The sequence below is a fragment of the Polypterus senegalus genome, chromosome 7 (assembly GCF_016835505.1).
Source record: "Polypterus senegalus isolate Bchr_013 chromosome 7, ASM1683550v1, whole genome shotgun sequence".
NCBI classification, from domain to species: domain Eukaryota; kingdom Metazoa; phylum Chordata; class Cladistia; order Polypteriformes; family Polypteridae; genus Polypterus; species Polypterus senegalus.
Genome location: NC_053160.1, coordinates 32,804,746 through 32,823,551, shown reverse-complemented (window position 1 = coordinate 32,823,551; position 18,806 = coordinate 32,804,746). Strand labels below are relative to the sequence as shown.

Here is an 18,806-nt window from a genome sequence, read left to right as displayed (position 1 = left end):
TGTGTGTACTTTATATACACTGTACTCTGATAAGTGTTTCATCAGCAAACAGTGATACAAACCTGTTTCAGACTTACTTTTTGAAGGTCTTGTCAGTGTCTATAAATTACTTGTTATCATCTGTGCTTCTTATCAAGAGGCTTAGCTCCTTTTTGTTCTTGTCAGCTTAACTTTTTTGAATAAGTCAGTCTTTGTATAGGTTATGTGAAACACTGTAATTTTGAAAAAATACTTTATTTTTGATATCCTGCAGTATATTGTTTTATTTATGCTGCAAACTTTGTAGAGTACAAGCAAGTTGTTTTAGGAATATTAGTGAGTGATCTAAGCAAAGATATTAGTAGCTTAATAGCAATTGATAATTCTTTTCAAAAGTTTTTTTTTTTAGTTTTTTTCATTTAAAAGATGACTAATATTTAGTGCCATGCACATTTACATATGAAAAGCATTTTATTATATATTGCATTATTATATAATATATAGGTACAGTGGTGTGAAAAACTATTTGCCCCCTTCCTGATTTCTTATTCTTTTGCATGTTTGTCACACAAAATGTTTCTGATCATCAAACACATTTAACCATTAGTCAAATATAACACAAGTAAACACAAAATGCAGTTTTTAAATGATGGTTTTATTATTTAGGGAGAAAAAAAAATCCAAACCTACATGGCCCTGTGTAAAAAAGTAATTGCCCCCTTGTTCAAAAATAACCTAACTTCAATTTCCGTAGCCACCCCCAGGCCTGATTACTGCCACACCTGTTTCAATCAAGAAATCACTTAAATAGGAGCTGCCTGACACAGAGAAGTAGACCAAAAGCACCTGAAAAGCTAGACATCATGCCAAGATCCAAAGAAATTCAGGAACAAATGAGATGCTTTGGGACTCCAGCGAACCACAGTGAGAGCCATTATCCACAAATGGCAAAAACATGGAACAGTGGTGAACCTTCCCAGGAGTGGCCGGCCGACCAAAATGACCCCAAGAGCGCAGAGACGACTTATCCGAGAGGTCACAAAAGACCCCAGGACAACGTCTAAAGAACTGCAGGCCTCACTTGCCTCAATTAAGGTCAGTGTTCACGACTCTACCATAAGAAAGAGACTGGGCAAAAACGGCCTGCATGGCAGATTTCCAAGACGCAAACCACTGTTAAGCAAAAAGAACATTAGGGCTCGTCTCAATTTTGCTAAGAAACATCTCAATGATTGCCAAGACTTCTGGAAAAATACCTTGTGGACTGATGAGACAAAAGTTGAACTTTTTGGAAGGCAAATGTCCTGTTACATCTGGCGTAAAAGGAACACAGCATTTCAGGAAAAGAACATCATACCAACAGTAAAATATGGTGGTGGTAGTGTGATGGTCTGGGGTTGTTTTGCTGCTTCAGGACCTGGAAGGCTTGCTGTGATAGATGGAACCATGAATTCTACTGTCTACCAAAAAATCCTGAAGGAGAATGTCCGGCCATCTGTTCGTCAACTCAAGCTGAAGCGATTTTGGGTGCTGCAACAGGACAATGACCCAAAACACACCAGCAAATCCACCTCTGAATGGCTGAAGAAAAACAAAATGAAGACTTTGGAGTGGCCTAGTCAAAGTCCTGGCCTGAATCCAATTAAGATGCTATGGCATGACCTTAAAAAGGCGGTTCATGCTAGAAAACCCTCAAATAAAGCTGAATTACAACAATTCTGCAAAGATGAGTGGGCCAGAATTCCTCCAGAGCGCTGTAAAAGACTCATTGCAAGTTATCGCAAACGCTTGATTGCAGTTATTGCTGCTAAGGGTGGCCCAACCAGTTATTAGGTTCAGGGGCAATTACTTTTCACACAGGGCCATGTAGGTTTGGATTTTTTTTCTCCCTAAATAATAAAAACCATCATTTTAAAAACTACATTTTGTGTTTACTTGTGTTATATTTGACTAATGGTTAAATGTGTTTGATGATCAGAAACATTTTGTGTGACAAACATGCAAAAGATTAAGAAATCAGGAAGGGGGCAAATAGTTTTTCACACCACTGTATTATACAGTATCATAAGTAACAAATCCACTTGCTTTCAATTTTGGCATGCTTATTATAAGCATATGTAATTTTTAATGGTAGTAAGCAATAAATAATTTTTAATTGCAAACATTTATTTATTACAGTAAATTGGGAAAATTCTTTACTTTCTGTATGTCTCCAAAATATAGATTTTTAAACCTAAAGAAAAATCCACTCATCCGTCCAGCATTGATTGAATCCAATTATTTTTGAACCTGTTGAATTAATTTAAGAGTTAAATTAGTTACACTAGTTTATTGTATGTCATATTCAGAGCCATAGTCTTCTAAGTTTAAAGTTTTCAGTTAACTTAACACACAATTCTTTGGGACATGGAAGGATAATCAGAGTATTATTTTGAAAGACCGACTGCAATACATTGACAATTTTCAGATTACTCAACAAAGAAGAAACATTTTGGAATTTAAAGCATGTCTCCTGAAAGTATGATTCCCTAGCACTTACCACTGCACCACTATGTTACCTTGGTAAAAACTCAGATATATGTGATCCCATTTATCTTCAGCTCAAGTCACATCATTCACCTCATACTTTCAAGAGTTCTTAACTGATAGTTCTCATTAATTCCGGTAGTCCTGGCTAAGAAAAACATAGAGAAGAAGGTATGACAGAGGAAATTACTTTGGTGTTGATAAGCTGAGTACTGACCCTGGTGTGGTGGAAGTGCCGCATGAGCACTCTGGGTGTCCCTGGTAATCCTTCCGCCAGCACCTTCGGGTGTGGCAAAAGTGCTGACATCCAGGGCATCTCAGGCATCTGGGCACCCCCTGGGGGTGAATACGGGACCCTATAGGGTTGACCTTTCATGCTCCATTTCCATGGCCGCCATACCAACCAGGGCGACTGCCCTCTCGTGGTCTGGAGGAGGCGTAGTCCCACTCCCAGTACTTCCAGGCATCCCGGTTGGGTACCACCCCCAGCTGCTCGCCAAAATATATATACATATATATTTATATATTGTGAAGCCTGACACAGACAGGCAGGAGACAGGTTTTGCACCCAGGACATGGTTTATTTACAGTTCTGTTCACACAGTAAACCAGCACCAAGACACAACACACAGTCCATTCGCCTCCACTCCTCCTCAGGCTTTGTCCTCTTCCTCCCAACTCTGGCCTATGAATAGTGGGGACTGGCACCTATTTATAGGGCACCCGTAAGGACTCCAAGTGCCCAACGAGCATCTTTTGGCCGCACGTCCGGGTGTGGTAGAAGTGCAGCCAAATAGGGACTTGCAAATGTCCATGCACCCCCTGGAGGTGGCCTCAGGCCCCAACAGGATAGAGCTTCAATGCTCATGACCCGTGGCCCAGCTACAAGCCAAGGGGGCTGCCTTCTTTTGGCCCGTGGTAGAAACATTCTTAAAAATAAACTCTTCTCCGGACCTTCCATGCTACGGGGGTAGCAGCTGGGTAAGGACTCCGGCCGTCCTCCACAATATATATGTGTGTAAATAGGTTACTGGATGTTGATACTGAAAGTAGCTTTTGGTACCTAAAGTACCTAAATAAATAATAATCCATATATCCCTTTTTCAAACATGCCAGTTCTATTATGTGGGAAGCCAAATCCAGTCTCAGCAGCATCAGGTGGGTTCAAGGCAAGAACTAGTCCTTGTTGTGTTTCCAGTCCATCACAAGGCAGACACAGTCTGGGCTAATTCAGTTTGCCAGTCAACCTAACATCACAACATTGAGATGCAGGAGGAAGCTGGAGTACATGGAGGAAACTGACCTATTCACAGGGAGGGCATGTAAAGATGCAGTTTTAACCTAGAAAGCTAGAAAGTGCTAAAGGACAAGATCACTTGTCACTGACTTGGACACATTTTAAAACTAACAATTATGACAGTTATTTTAATTTATTATTCAAATATATTAATATAAAGAGTTGATATTAAAGCTTCAGATGCATAAAGAATACCTCAATGTAGACATTTTGTTTGCTTAAAATTGTTAATGAGGTGCTTTATTTTCCATTATTAAAATTGCAATGGGAATCAAACGAAGTATGTTAAAAACTGTAAAAATATATTTTAAGTTATTTCACTTTAAAGGTTTTTCTAGCTGGTTCTTACAAAAAGGTGTTTAATCTTAAAACAGATAAACATATTGTTTGTAAACTATGAAAAAGGATAAAACATACTTTTTATTAAACTATTTGTAGTCACATGATACTAAGCTAATTTAAATTGTTGTGCCTTGACCCAGTCTTGTTTTTGGCATTCAAATATTAGCAAATGTGTTGTTTTTTATAGGGAATTAAATTTCCGTAAGCGAGTGCAGTCAGCCGAGGAGGAATGCAGGCCTGAGCTAACAGAGTCTCTGCGCCACCTCACTCTTTTGGAATTCCTTAAGGAGTACGTAGACATCCTCTTTGCTGAAAGCAGGCATATGTAGAAATAGCAAGCGTTGAGCTATTAACTTCATTAATGCACTTGATTGGTTATTTATTTTTGTAGTTTAGCTAAACAGTCCTGTTGCGACACTGCATCTAAAATGGCTGCTGTTGCTGTTATTGTGATAAGACCCCTGTTGTTTCCAGTTTGACCAACTCCATGCACTGCTTCATACTGTATGATGTTTTATCTTGATTAGGATTTATGCTAAGAAATTAATTGGACAATAAATGATTCATTTTTCAAATACTTTAAAGTGCTTATTTGAAAATGATGTCATGCAAGTAAACAAAACCAAAAAAAAAACTTCTGGATGTAGAGTAAAATGTTTTAAAATTCCTAATCTAATAGATTTTGATTTCTCAATAACTTTTTTGTTTGTTATTCATTCATTTTTTATATGAATGGACTTTTGAGGTCTACACCATAGTGGTATTTTTTAATTTTCTTCTAAGTGAACCAGCCCAAAGTTATTATACTTTTAAATGATAAATTAGAATACCAAAGGTAATCAATATGAATAAGTATTCTCAAATTATTCCCAATTCTAAAAATAACATCTATTGAGTTGAACTGTAAAAGCCATTAATTACGAAGAACAAATGAACGCTTATATTTAAAGTATATTTGTATCATATTTAAAAGGCTATTCCATTACCACCATTTTTAGGGTCTCATTTGGCTAAACACAGGGGTTTACATGCTAATGCTGCTGTCACGTAATGCATTTTGATGAGCACTGCACTTAAGGTGTCTGCCTCACTGCTGTTACACATTGCCTTCAAAAGTTCCACGCTAGCACATCACTACAATTCTATATATGTCAGTGTTAAAGTGTTTCACTTGGAAAGTTTACAGCTGTACAAAAATCTGTATGTTCACTAAAGTACATTTCCAGCAGAATAAATGGTAATATTCAGCTGAGAATGCATTATTTGTTTTTGTTTTTGATTCTGCCTTCAAATAATAAATATTAACTTTATCGCCCCATGACAACCCCCCAAGTCTTTTACTTACCCTCAGTTACTTATTTTTTAGCCCACTGAATGAATGCACAGAAAAAGTAATTTAATGAACATCTGTACTTGCCAATATTTGACTTTTATGCTAGAAGTTGCACTTTTATAATTTATTATTTCTTGTAGAATTGAAGAAGAAGAGTGGGATAAGTATATCATCCCATCAAAGACAGAATCTGAGAAGTACAAAGTGAGCCGCACCTTCAGCTTCTTGAAAAACAGGATGTCAGGCAAAAGGGATAAGAAGGTAAATGCTTGCCAAAATATGACAGATTCTGCTGAACTTTAAATGAGAATCTTTATGGTAAATTGTGCTTGACAAAGAAAAAGATGCAAATAGATACAAAAATACTGGTTTAACTGTTTGTCTGAAAGAAAAATGACCTTACTTTTAGTAATCATTAACCACCATGAGCAGCAGTGCAAACAAGGTAACAAATGAGAGTAAAATTTTATTGTCTACTGCTTATCCAGTGAGTAAACTGACCATGATAAAATAAGAACAAAACATAAGCATGTGTCCCACAATTAATATTTTCCAGCTTAGCTGTAGTGCCTGCATGTTTGTTGTGTTCTTGAAAAAAAAAATAGTTTTTTAAAATTTTACTGTGGTTCTGAAAAATTTGATGAGATGAGGAAATACTTTATAATAGTTATTTTGTCTATATAAGGGAAAGAACAAGGAAAAAGATGGAAAGGACAAATTAATCCATGGCCACCAGTTTGTAAGTGGCTCATTTTCTGGACCTACTCTCTGCTTGGTGTGTGACAAAACCATTATTGGGAAAGAGCTTTTTCAGTGTTCCAGTAGGTATTTATTTCTTTTTTTCTTGTATTGAAAAGGCCAGATCAGTATTTAATTTAAAAAATGTAGTTTTAAGTTTCTAGTTCATATTTTTAAGTTAAAAATGTAACACATTTACAATAACAAGCAAGCATAAAATAATGATTGTTTTTCTTTTGTGTTTCCTTTTTTTGAGACTGCACGATTAATATCCACAAACAGTGCAAAGAAAGTGTTGCACCATGTATTAGGGTAAGTGTATATTCCTTACTTAAATTATGATCCTAAACAAAAGAATGCATCAAACATGTATTATTATTATTATTGTTAATTTTAAAATGTTTTCAAATTACTGTACTTCTGTTAAGTATACATCTGTTATCTGTATTTCTTTCATTCATTGAATATATTCCCTGTGGATATATATTTCATATATATAGCATTTAGTCATTAGCAGGAACCAACCCAGAATGGGATCCCTGCCCATCTTAGGCATAAACCCACACATTCATACAAGGATAATTTACATTAAATTAGGCCTTTAGGAAATGGGTGAAAATTAAAGTAGCTCTAGAAAACCCACACAGACATAAAGAGAAGGCTAGAATAGGTAGTGAACAGGCACAGATTAAGAGCCCAAAAGCCTGCAGCTTTGACACTGTAACACTAACCATTGAGTTGCCATGCCATCTCTTAAATTTCTGAATCTTAATTCAGATTTGTTTTTAGGAAATAATCACTCATTTCACTTTGTCTTTATGACAGGAACAAGTTGATCCCAGAAGGTATAATATTCTTAATAAGAGAAATTGCTGTTTTATGGAACATTTAACATACTTTTTAATTGTACCTTTATAGACAAAGCTAATGATCTTTTTATTTTGTTTCTGTTTTGCGTGAGCTATATGATTTGTCTGGTTTAGTGCATGAATAAAAGAAGCCAAAAACATATCACCTGTCAATTCTTAAATAAATGATGATGTTCATTAGACACCTTTAGATACTACTAGCAAAGTTGTGGGTGTTCGCATAAGCCAAGCATAGCAACAGTGCCAAAACATCATGAAAATTGTGCATTTCTACTGGAATATCCCCTTACTGTGAGTCTGGGTAAAACATAAACATTTGTAAGCACTTTCTGTTTCAGTAATCTATAACTTTTAAATTATATTATTTATAATGTTTAATTTGATTGTGTATTAATTTGTTTTGTTTAGTAAATATTCTAAATACTACTATATTCACATGTCATTAAATTTGTTATTGTATTCTGATTAAACAGAGGCTGAGCACGTCAGTCAAAAACAAGCCAGTGACCACTCCACAGTGTAAGTCTTGTGCTGTCATATTTGCCATTTAATGAAAGAATTTTTATTGTAAAATATTTTATTTTGTTTCGAAAATATCTATATGTGTGCAGGTGCTATATATCATTTTACTGTATTGCCTTGTTAGAGTATTGAAAATATATTTAACATTGTCTTAGTTTACACTAGGTTCACTAAAATGGCACAATATAGCAATATATTTTATTTTCTAAGTTAAAGTTATTTGTGTTTTTAAAATGTTTGTGGAAGTGCCAAGATTATGAAAAACCCATATAACAGAATGTGTTGGCTTACCCATATTTTACTGCTTTCAGTTGTATTTCTAGATTGAATTTTGGATTTTTGCTGTTATATTTTGTATTAGAAAAAATGAAGGCTCGTGTTAAATTAGCATTGAAGATGAATGGTTGAGTTTAATCAAGTAATGTGATTAATCACTCACTGAGCAACACAGATCCGGGAAGAGGAAGGATATGGGCAGCTTTGGAGGACACTGGCAGACCTGCAGTGCATAATTGATGATAATTGGCAGACAAATTACTGTTGTAAAAAGAGCACTGGACCCAGTAGGTTAAAGACTGCTGTAGGCTGCTTGTCTGTCATCCATAGTTAACAAAATGTGAATTCTTAAAATTAGTGCTGTCTGTTAGGCACAGATCAACTTCATATTGATCCATCTGTCTACCCATGATAGGATAGCCAGGCAAAAACATTCAGAATGTTAATTTCTTAATTTAACAGCAGAAAACTGTTTTTCTATTACCTGTTCAACAGGTCAAATATTATTGTAGTATAGAATAATGGAGCAGCCACCCATTGCTTCCAAAGGAATGACAAATCAGCCAAGCAACACTTCATTTTCTTTGAATTTAGTTTAATGTTACGTGCTTTAAATAAATTTAAAAAACCTTCATTTTCGTATGCTTCTTTGTCTTCCTAGCATTCACAATAAAACTATACCATTATATCTATTACATTTATTATATACAATTAATTTCATAATGTGATCAATCACATATACACTTTTTCACAAATGGCTCTTACACCTGCTATTACTCACTGTCGCTCTTAAGTTCTCCATTGTAATTCATAATTTTCTTCTTTCATCAGTCTAGACCGTAGGTCAGATAATGGTATAGCAGGTTCGACACTCAGAAAAAGTGTCTGTTTAAATAAATAAATGGACATGCTTGCACTGGGCAGTGGAGCAGGTGTGAGCAATCTGCAGAGAAGATGGCTCGTCTCCGGGTTGGTGTGAGGTGATCAGCTGTCCATGTGTTGCCTTGCCGACATGTGCAGGTGGTCTGATTCTCTCTTTATCAGCCCAGAGCAATTGCACCTGCAGCTGCTTCCCAAGCATATAAAAGGGGAGCACAAGATAGAGACAGGAGGAAGAGAGAGAATGAACAGCAGATGAGCCATAAAACAGCAGCGGGTGGAGAGACAGGTCGAGATAGCCAGTGTGGGGAAAGGCAGTGCAGCTGTTTGTACCACATAGGAGCAAAGGTTTGGTGCTGTGGGGGCAGATCATGCATGCCGACCGTCGTTGAAGAACGGGTGCAATGAAGGTGATGTCCTCCTCAGGGATGACTGCGGGACTGTGAAGGAAGACGGGAGGACAACCGACCCCGAGCGGTCTGGCTGATGCCGTTTGAGGCAGCTAAGACGGGGGTTGGGAGGAGAGGATTGGGGCAGCTAGCGTCTCTGCCAGCTGAGTGAGCTATTGGTGAGCTGGGGACAGGAAAAGGGAATTGTGTTGGGCTCATCCAAATCTGGGAGGAACAATGACCCTCTAACTGTGGCATTGGTTTTAGTCTTCTTTTAAGTCTTGTTTTTATCTCACAGATTTCCACAGTTTTATGGATTATCTATTTATTGATGATATTTTGAGCAGTGCACTTTAATAGACACTAACTGTTTTGATTTTTGAATTGTGTATTAAAAGCAGTAGATCGCATTTTCGCCATCACCTTGCTTGGTGTGCGTTTGTTCTCATCTAGCCAGGCTCATCCCGGTCATGACTATTAGTAGTGTTGAGCTCAAGAGTCACCCAAAATGGAAGAGGGAGCATGGAGCCGACCTGCACAGTCACAGACAGCTATGATCGGTTTTGAGAAACATCCTGTCACAGCAGAATTCAGCAGCCTATTCCTTGATTATGGCACATGAAGGGGAATGCTCCTGGTTTATGTTGACTAGGCGAGAAAGAATTTCTGTAGGGGTGTTGCTATCTAGTGTTACAAATTCAATGATATTACACTGCATGATCTTATAGTTTTTAGCATTTATTGACTTGGTTTAGAAATAATACAATATAAACAACTTTAAATCAGTGGAATTTACATATCTAAGTACTTAGGAAGTAGTTGTAGGACACTTACAAAATAATCACTGTAGAGTATTTCTTTCTGTTGACATTTTAATCACCCCTCATATACTGCAAATCTTTGCAAATTGAAATATTCATAAAAGGAACTTAAATTTGACAAAAAACGTTAGACTATTCAGTCCATCAAGCTTATTTGTTAAACTAATGGCCAGGTTGTTCCAATATCTCATTCAGATGCAAATGGTACTGAAGGTTTCCACTTCAGTGACAAGATTTTGTATTCAGTAGTTTAATACTGATGTGTAATGAATAATCATTTTAATTCTAGTTTAATGTTTTAACTTAGGTTGCATTTTAATCTTCTTTCATATTTAAACTCAAAAATGTTTAAAATATATAAACATACCATTTATTTAGCTTCATCAGCAAAGGATGTTCCTCTTCCATCTCCTCCAACGAACAGTTGGTCTTCCACTATACCCATAGGAATATCCAAAGATACAAGACGAGAATCCTACTCTCAGAATAATCTACATTCAAAGAATGCGTTTGGCCCCTTTATTGACCGGTAAGTCAGACCCTTGGTAGGGTTCATAGTTTATTTTAAGAGTTCTCTGTGATTATATTTCCATGGAAATATATGTTTAAATAATTATTTTGTCCTCCTCTAAACCCAGAATCAATTTTTGTTAAAGCTGTTCAAGAAAGGCAGTAAGCAAACGTAATTCATCTTTGTATTTTTCAGTCTGTAAACATTAATCTTAGTATAAGCACTATTCATTCTTTCATTTTCTAAACCAGTTTATTCAAACTTTTTAAATTTGGGAGAACTTGAGATTATATCAGCAGTAACCAGACCTAGATGAGGCACCTGTTCATTTTAAGTCACCTCATGCACACATCAATATTATTAAAACAACTTGTTTATTTTTGAGATATTGATAATAACATAACATTCTCTAATCAGTTTAATTTAATTCAAGGTTGCAAGGAGATGGAGCCAAGCCAGGTACCAATAATGCAAAATGGGAATGATCCCTGAACAGGGCATCTGTTGATTTCAAGGCCCACATATGCACATACTCTGACTCGGAGAGGAAAATATGGGAGGAAAATATGGAGTACTCACAGTAAAACGCATGCAAACTACATACAGACAGTGTTCGGGTACAATATTCAAACCCAGTATTTGTGAAGTGGCAGCACTACCCACTGCACCACCTTGCCACCCCACATTATATGTCCTGGTTAAAGCATGAAGTCTAGGTATTAAAGTTCATCTTCAATGAAGGTACACGCAATTATTATTAGACTTATGTCATACAGGTATACTGCATGTTGGCAGGGTTCACAATATAACTTATGCTTAGTAGCAACAGAACAAAATGTAATGCTATATACTGTATATTTTTTATTATTTACTTCACATGTATTACACTTAGTCTCATTCATGACCTAAATTCAAAAAATACCATAAATTAGAATAAATTTTATCTCATACTTCCTAGATATAGGGTCTAGTCAATGGTGTTTTAAATTCCATATCCTTAAAAGCGTATATAATGCAGTATTTTTTATTAATTTTCTAAACAGAAAATAAGTTCAAAACAAACAGTAAGATTTAAAGCACCATGTACGCTTGAACATCCTATACTTCAGTGTATGTACATTTCATGTTCTTACAGTTTGAACATGCTTCTTGTTTTCTTTGTGTTCTGAGAGGATAGAGTTATTATTTGGAAAGTTGCCGTTTATGGATTTACTTTTTCACTTTGTACTTGCTTTTCTTGTGTCATATGATTTTTTATGTCTTAGTATGTGTGTAATGTCTTGTCCTCAGGAAATCTAACGACATCATGGATTCTGATGTAGACAATAACAGTTCAAAAAGCTGGTCTCAGTCTGAGGAAATGCTTCAAGTAATTGGAACATCTCCCTGCACAGATACATTTCCATTGGAAGGTGAGGAGGCTGTTTGAAGTGTCCAGTTAGCCTTTACGTATACTTCATGTATTTTTAACACACAGGAACATGAAAGAAGGTGTTACAATTATCAAAAAATAACTGTTAGTTGCATGCCTTTTTTATTGCAATTTATTAAATAAAACTTTGATTGATACTGTATCTATCATGATCAAACAATCCATTACAGCTGTTTCCATTTTCCACACTTTTATCTCTGTCTTCAAAGTATGCATTGTTTAATAGCAGTATTTTTCCTATGTTTTGACTTAAAACAACATGAAAATTCAATCGAAAAAATTAAATTAATTAAATTTTTAATATTTGTGCGAAATTTACCCTTAACAAGATTCCAGCTGTGTCCCCTTGTTATTGATGAACTCCTTTTAAAGTAACAGTCTTGATCCAGTGCAAAAATTCCTTAATGATTTTAAGTACTTCAATCGTGTCTCCTCTTAATCTTCTTTTGTTTAAATTGAAAAGGCTCAGCTCTTTTAATCTCTCCTCATAATGTATCCACTGTAAACCTGGAATCAGTCACTTGTGTGTTAAAAATGAATGAGTCAAATCCTGCTTGAATGTGCTTAATGTTTCTGTAGTACTTGCCTTTTTCTGCCATATTAATTTAGCAAAAAAATGTACGTGTTTTTGTTATTTTGAGAATATGTTTGGACAACTGACATGTGGATTATGTAACATCAATTACTTGACATTTTCCATGGATGGTTAATATTGGTTGGTCTTGTTCAGTATTGGCTTCTCTGCTGATGCCCATTCAAGACTGTTGTATCATAATCTTTGCAATCTCCATTCATCATAAAATTCAATTTTTTTCCCTCACACATCACTACAACAACATGTGGTAAGTAAATAATTGTCATTTTTTTATTCTTTAAACATTTTTGGTTGCTTTGCAGACATGATTGATTCTCCTCTAAGAAATGACATTATGGCAGATACAGTGGAATATGAGGCAGAGTCATGGAGCTTGGCAGTTGAACCAGAATTCTGCAGCAAGCAGGAAAAATCGATTATTAAAAGACAGGATGTTATTTATGGTGAGATTTTTTTTGTATTTTCTGTGTAGGTTGCAATTTACAAATCAGTTTTTTTTTTCACCACAATAATAGTAATGATCATATTTAAGATGGAAACCCTTTTTAATGCCAGATAGTTTACAACAAAAACATTTATTTTTATAGCACATTTTCATACACATGATATAGCTAAATGTGCTTTACAAGATGTCAAACAGATGGTGTGCTGTGGAACCCATCCTCCCTGGTACAGCAACTGTTCAGTTCAGGATTGCAGAGCTCTGCAGCTTGGGGTGAAAACAGCACAGCAGATCACAGGCACTCAACTCCCTGCGATCCATGACATCCTTACCACATGTTGTCTTAGGAATGTAAACCATATCAGGTGGGACTCCAGCTATCCTGCACTGCCACTTTTCACTCACTGTCATCTAGGAAGCCTATAAAGTCCATCCCAAAACGCACCTCCAGATTCAGGAACAGTTTTTGTCCAACTGCAATTATACTCATTAACAAACAGTAAACTTGTCACCTCCTCTGCTACTACTACTGTTACCTTGCACATGCACTTGCTGTCACTTTTTGTATTCTAAATTTATTTTGTCTCTGATGTTTGTTTCCGGTCTGCGGAGGCACATGCAGGTAAGCATTTTATTATAAGTGGTACTTGTACACATGATGATAAAGATTTGAATTGAATTGAATTGAAAAAACAAAAAACTAGAAGCTATGTAATGTGACATTAGCATAAGAGAACTACTAATTCACTAAGATAATTTCAAAATTCGTTGAAATATAGTGGTCACAAAAATTTACGTTGGTTGCCTAAAGAACTGAGAAAAGCATAAGGAAGAGGTCACTTAATGGAGTCAGTGTAGTAATGAATACATTTAAAAATTAGCGCCTGGGTATTCCATATCTATGCCCAAGTCTGAAAATGGAAGTAGTCAATAATACCTGAAATGTTAGAGTTTATCCTTTCTAATGGAAACCTGGGGATCCTTCCAGGGAGCAGCAGTTAAACATGTTATGGACCTGTGTGAGCTGTGGGTGATGTAGATCCTCTGTAGCCTTCAGGCTTTAATTAAAAGCTTGTGTTTAAACAGCATTTGATAAAGATCATATATAGAAGATAGTGCTTAGTGGTTACCATTGTACAGTTTACATCAGGAAGAAACAGCTCACTGTCTCTATCTGATTTAATGGAGGCTGATGTTAAAGGTGACAATAAGTACAGGACCTGAGCATGAAGTATGAGATACTAGAAATGCAAACTGATTTAAAGGGTTTGCTGTTTTATAATATGGAACTTGTTGAAACATTTTATATCAGTAATGCAGTGCCATGTTTTTCAAATAATAACTAAAATTCCCTGTTTTTTATTATGGCAATATAGATCAAATGCTGCGAAAGTTTATTAACTTTGAGTTAATTATGCGTGAAAAAAATTGGGCACAAAATCTTGATGTCAGAATATTAACATTTTTGCCCCATTATATTTAACTCCCTGAGTTTTGTCCACAATAATATGTTATTATTAATTGCCCGTTAAATAATTTCTTTGAGGCATCCTTTGAATGTTGTGGTACATGCAGTAGTTTTATCCATTATAGTAGTTGCAAAAGCTAAGCAGCTTCTTCTTTTTATAGCTAATTTGTGGCATTTGTTAGAGGTGTTTTGTAGAATCTAGTTCTTGGGGGCATGTCATGGATATTCCAGACATGAGTTAAACGATAATCATAAGTCTATTTAATTACAATAAATATAGTGTTTTATGATTACAGTGCATGCTATAGAGTAATAGAGTTTGTTAAGTAAGGTATGATTTTATGAATGAAAGACATGATTTTGAAGAACAGTGATACATAATGGTACTTGCACTTAACAGCTTTGTTGTATTTATGATGAACTTTTTGTATCCTGCACTCTGAGAATATCTGTGTCTTGCAAAAACAGGTCTTAAAAATGATATAAAGATATCATAATATGTCACTGTCAAAAATATATACGAGCTAAGGTCTGAATGAACTGAGCAAAGTCAGTGTCGAAGTTTTCAGTATATAATGATGTATTTCTAATTGTAGAATTTAGCACATCTATAGAACTTTGTCTTATACTGTATGAGTTGAATTGAATTGTTTAATGTGGGACACAAAAGGAGTTTCAGTGAATATGCTGCACTTTAGTGAAACTTAATATTATGTCTCCATATTAGTGCTTTTAATAGTTATTTGAATCCTATGACATACCATACCTGGCTTCTGATAAGAACATTTTAATCACCATTATAATGTTTACCAAGATGTATTTTTTTAAATCCTAAAATGTTTTTATTTCCATGTACATGGAATATTTTTTGATGGTGTCAAAAATTCACTGTCGAGTTAACTTCAGATTCTGATTCTATGATGTTCAATGCCTCAAGAAAATTAGACTTAGCATAGTGTTTGTATGTGCATCTCTATGTGTATGTATGTCTGTAATGACAACTTCCAAAATATTAGCTATCTTTTTCAAACAAGTTACAGTGTGTTTGTCTTGTTACATTCTCTAGATCTATTGTTTTCGGTCCAGCAGCTATTATCCTTCAAAAACAATTAGACTTATGTCCAATGATAACTGCCGTAGAACTTGTTGAATTTAGCACACAATTTTGCAGTTTGCTCCATTAAGCCATGGGACCAGGCCTACTGATTTGCAAAAATTTTCTTTGAGTTTTTGAGATATATAATTCACTTGCATGCACACACACTTATGCACTCAAAGATGTTTATAACTGAAGATATCTGACAGCATGTTTGCTGTATTAGAACACTTGGTGGATAATGACAAGAAAGAAATGAACAAAGGTCAACATGCACAGAGGCATTAATCTACACTTGTACCAATCTGTTTGTTTTTGCTGCTTGTTTACATTATTGGACCCAATGTGTTTAGTTGTTCATTTGGTTCAATTGGGTGGCACTGTGATGCAGTTGTAGCAGTGCTGTTTTGTAGTAAGAAGACCAGAATTTGTCTCCTTTGGAGTTTACATATTTTCCCAGTGTCTGTGTGGGTTTCCTCCGGGTGCTCCAGTTTCCTCCCATAGTCCAAAGACATGTAGATTAAGTGAATTGGTGATGCTAAATTAGCTCAAGTGTAGGTTTGATGTCTGTGTGTGTGTGTGTGTTTGTTTGTCTTGCAGTGGACTGGAGTTCTGTCCAGGGTTTGTTCCTGGCTTGTGCCCTATGCTGGCTGGGAAAAAGTCCAGCTCTCTGCAACCCAGGTCTGGATTAAGTGGGTTTGAAAATAATGTGACTTTTAAGTTTCCTATTCATTTTAGTGTACATTTATTTGTGTACGTAATGAATATTATATAATTTAAAGTATTTGACTCTATATTATTGTACAGTACAATTGGTTGTATTGTATTGTAAAATCTGCCTGTGATTGATTTCCTGCAGTGTCACTAAACTGAAACTAACATGGAACTACTGGATGGACCATTCCATACCAATTTTTTTAATCTGTTATTTGAATTTTTATATTTTTCCTAAAAAAACTACATTTTGAAAGTCATTTTAATATGCTGAAATTCACAATCATGTTGTCCTGTAAACAGTATATTATTGAATATTGAAAATTGGGATATTTGATGATGTTCTAGGTTCTAAGACATCCAGTTGATATACTAGTAAACTGACCACTGCTTTAACAATCAATTATTTCTGCTTTTTAGAACTGATGCAGACAGAAATGCACCACATCCAGACCCTGATGATCATGTCTGAAATCTTTAGAAAAGGAATGAAGGAGGAAGTGCAGTTAGATCACTGCATTGTGGATCGTATCTTCCCTTGCCTGGATGAACTGTTTGAAATTCACAAGAGTTTCTTCTCCTTGATGACAGAGAGACGACAGGAGTCTATGACAGAGGATAGTGACAGAAATTTTGTAATTGATAGAATTGGTGATATTCTTTTGCAACAGGTATATTCATTTTATTGCAAGTTGTTAAACTAATTAACTTGGACTTTGTACTGAATTCCTCACGGCATATATATATATATATATATATATATATATATATATATATATATATATATATATATATATATATATATATATATATACAACGAGATGTGACTTTTTGAAGTGACTTTTAGGAACAAAGACCCTCAAGATGGAGACTTTTGCCATGAGATTCTTTCAAGTCACACCCTACTTACAACTGTTTTCAAACAAGGCCACGGACATCAGATGCATTCCGGCACTTAACCTGGACAGACACCACTCCATTAAAGGGCTTACTTATGAACACACACACTTACAAAAATACTCTAAATATGGCAGCAAGAAACGATGAAGTCAAACAAATTAACACGAAAATTGTCGATTGTCGACACGTCAACTTGATTAAATGTATATCAATAGACTATGCCGAAGCAGATATTGGTGATTGTGCAGAAGATGAAAACATCAATTGACAGTATCCCATAGAGTTTCTACAAGCGTTAACACCGTCCAGTCTTCCACCGGCTGAATTACTGTTAAAAGAAGGATGTATCATAATGTTATTGTGTTATTTACAGTGAATCCAGAAAGTATTCACAGCTCATCACTTTTTCCACATTTTGTTATGTTACAGCCTTATTCCAAAATTGATTAAATTCATTTTTTCCTCAGAATTCTACACACAACACCCCATAATGACAACGTGAAAAAAGTTTACTTGAGGTTTTTGCAAATTTATTAAAAATAAAAAAACTGAGAAATCACATGTACATAAGTATTCACAGCCTTTGCTCAATACTTTGTCGATGCACCTTTGGCAGCAATTACAGCCTCAAGTCTTTTGAATATGATGCCACAAGCTTGGCACACCTATCCTTGGCCAGTTTTGCCCATTCCTCTTTGCAGCACCTTTCAAGCTCCATCAGGTTGGATGGGAAGCGTCGGTGCACAGCCATTTTAAGATCTCTCCAGAGATGTTCAATCGGATTCAAGTCTGGGCTCTGGCTGGGCCACTCAAGGATATTCACAGAGTTGTCTTGAAGCCACTCCTTTGATATCTTGGCTGCGTGCTTAGGGTCGTTGTCCTGCTGAAAGATGAACTGTCGCCCCAGTCTGAGGTCAAGAGCACTCATCCAGGATGTCTCTGTACATTGCTGCAGTCATCTTTCTCTTTATCCTGACTAGTCTCCCAGTTCCTAACCACTGAAAAACATCCCCACAGCATGATGTTGCCACCACCATGCTTCACTGTAGGGGTGGTATTGGCCTGGTGATGAGCGGTGCCTGGTTTCCTCCAAACGTGACACCTGGCATTCATACCAAAGAGTTCAATCTTTGTCTCATCAGACCAGAGAATTTTGTTTCTCATGGTCTGAGAGTCCTTCAGGTGCCTTTGGCAAACTCCAGGCGGGCTGCCATGTGCCTTTTACTAAGGAGTGGCTTCCGTCTGGCCACTCTACCATACAGGCCTGATTGGTGGATTGCTGCAGAGATGGTTGTCCTTCTGGAAGGTTCTCCGCTCTCCACAGAGGACCTCTGGATCTCTGACAGAGTGACCATCAGGTTCTTGGTCACATCCCTGACTAAGGACCTTCTTCCCTGATCGCTCAGTTTAGATGGCCGGTCAGCTCTAGGAAGAGTCCTGGTGGTTTCAAACTTCTTCCACTTACGGATGATGAAGGCTACTGTGCTCATTGGGACCTTCAAAGCAGAATTTTTTCTGTAAACTTCCCCAGATTTGTACCTCGAGACAGTCCTGTCTCGGAGGTCTACAGACAATTCCTTTGACTTCATGCTTGGTTTGTGCTCTGACATGAACTGTCAACTGTGGGACCTGACATAGACAGGTGTGTGCCTTTCCAAATAATGTTCAATCAACTGA

General features: G+C 36.2%; 1 protein-coding gene across 6 annotated transcripts in view; it reads left to right on the top strand.

The window, feature by feature from the left end:
- The window catches only part of arhgef28a (Rho guanine nucleotide exchange factor (GEF) 28a), a 255,985-nt gene that overhangs the window by 138,228 nt on the left and 98,951 nt on the right, over positions 1-18,806 (top strand). For all 6 annotated transcript variants that reach the window (XM_039758444.1, XM_039758443.1, XM_039758447.1 and 3 more), the window contains 8 exons: positions 5,618-5,738; positions 6,163-6,298; positions 6,472-6,527; positions 7,558-7,603; positions 10,350-10,500; positions 11,773-11,894; positions 12,812-12,952; positions 16,650-16,900. In XM_039758444.1, the coding sequence (XP_039614378.1) occupies positions 5,618-5,738; positions 6,163-6,298; positions 6,472-6,527; positions 7,558-7,603; positions 10,350-10,500; positions 11,773-11,894; positions 12,812-12,952; positions 16,650-16,900 (1,024 nt within the window). The remainder of the gene's footprint in view (positions 1-5,617; positions 5,739-6,162; positions 6,299-6,471; positions 6,528-7,557; positions 7,604-10,349; positions 10,501-11,772; positions 11,895-12,811; positions 12,953-16,649; positions 16,901-18,806) is intronic.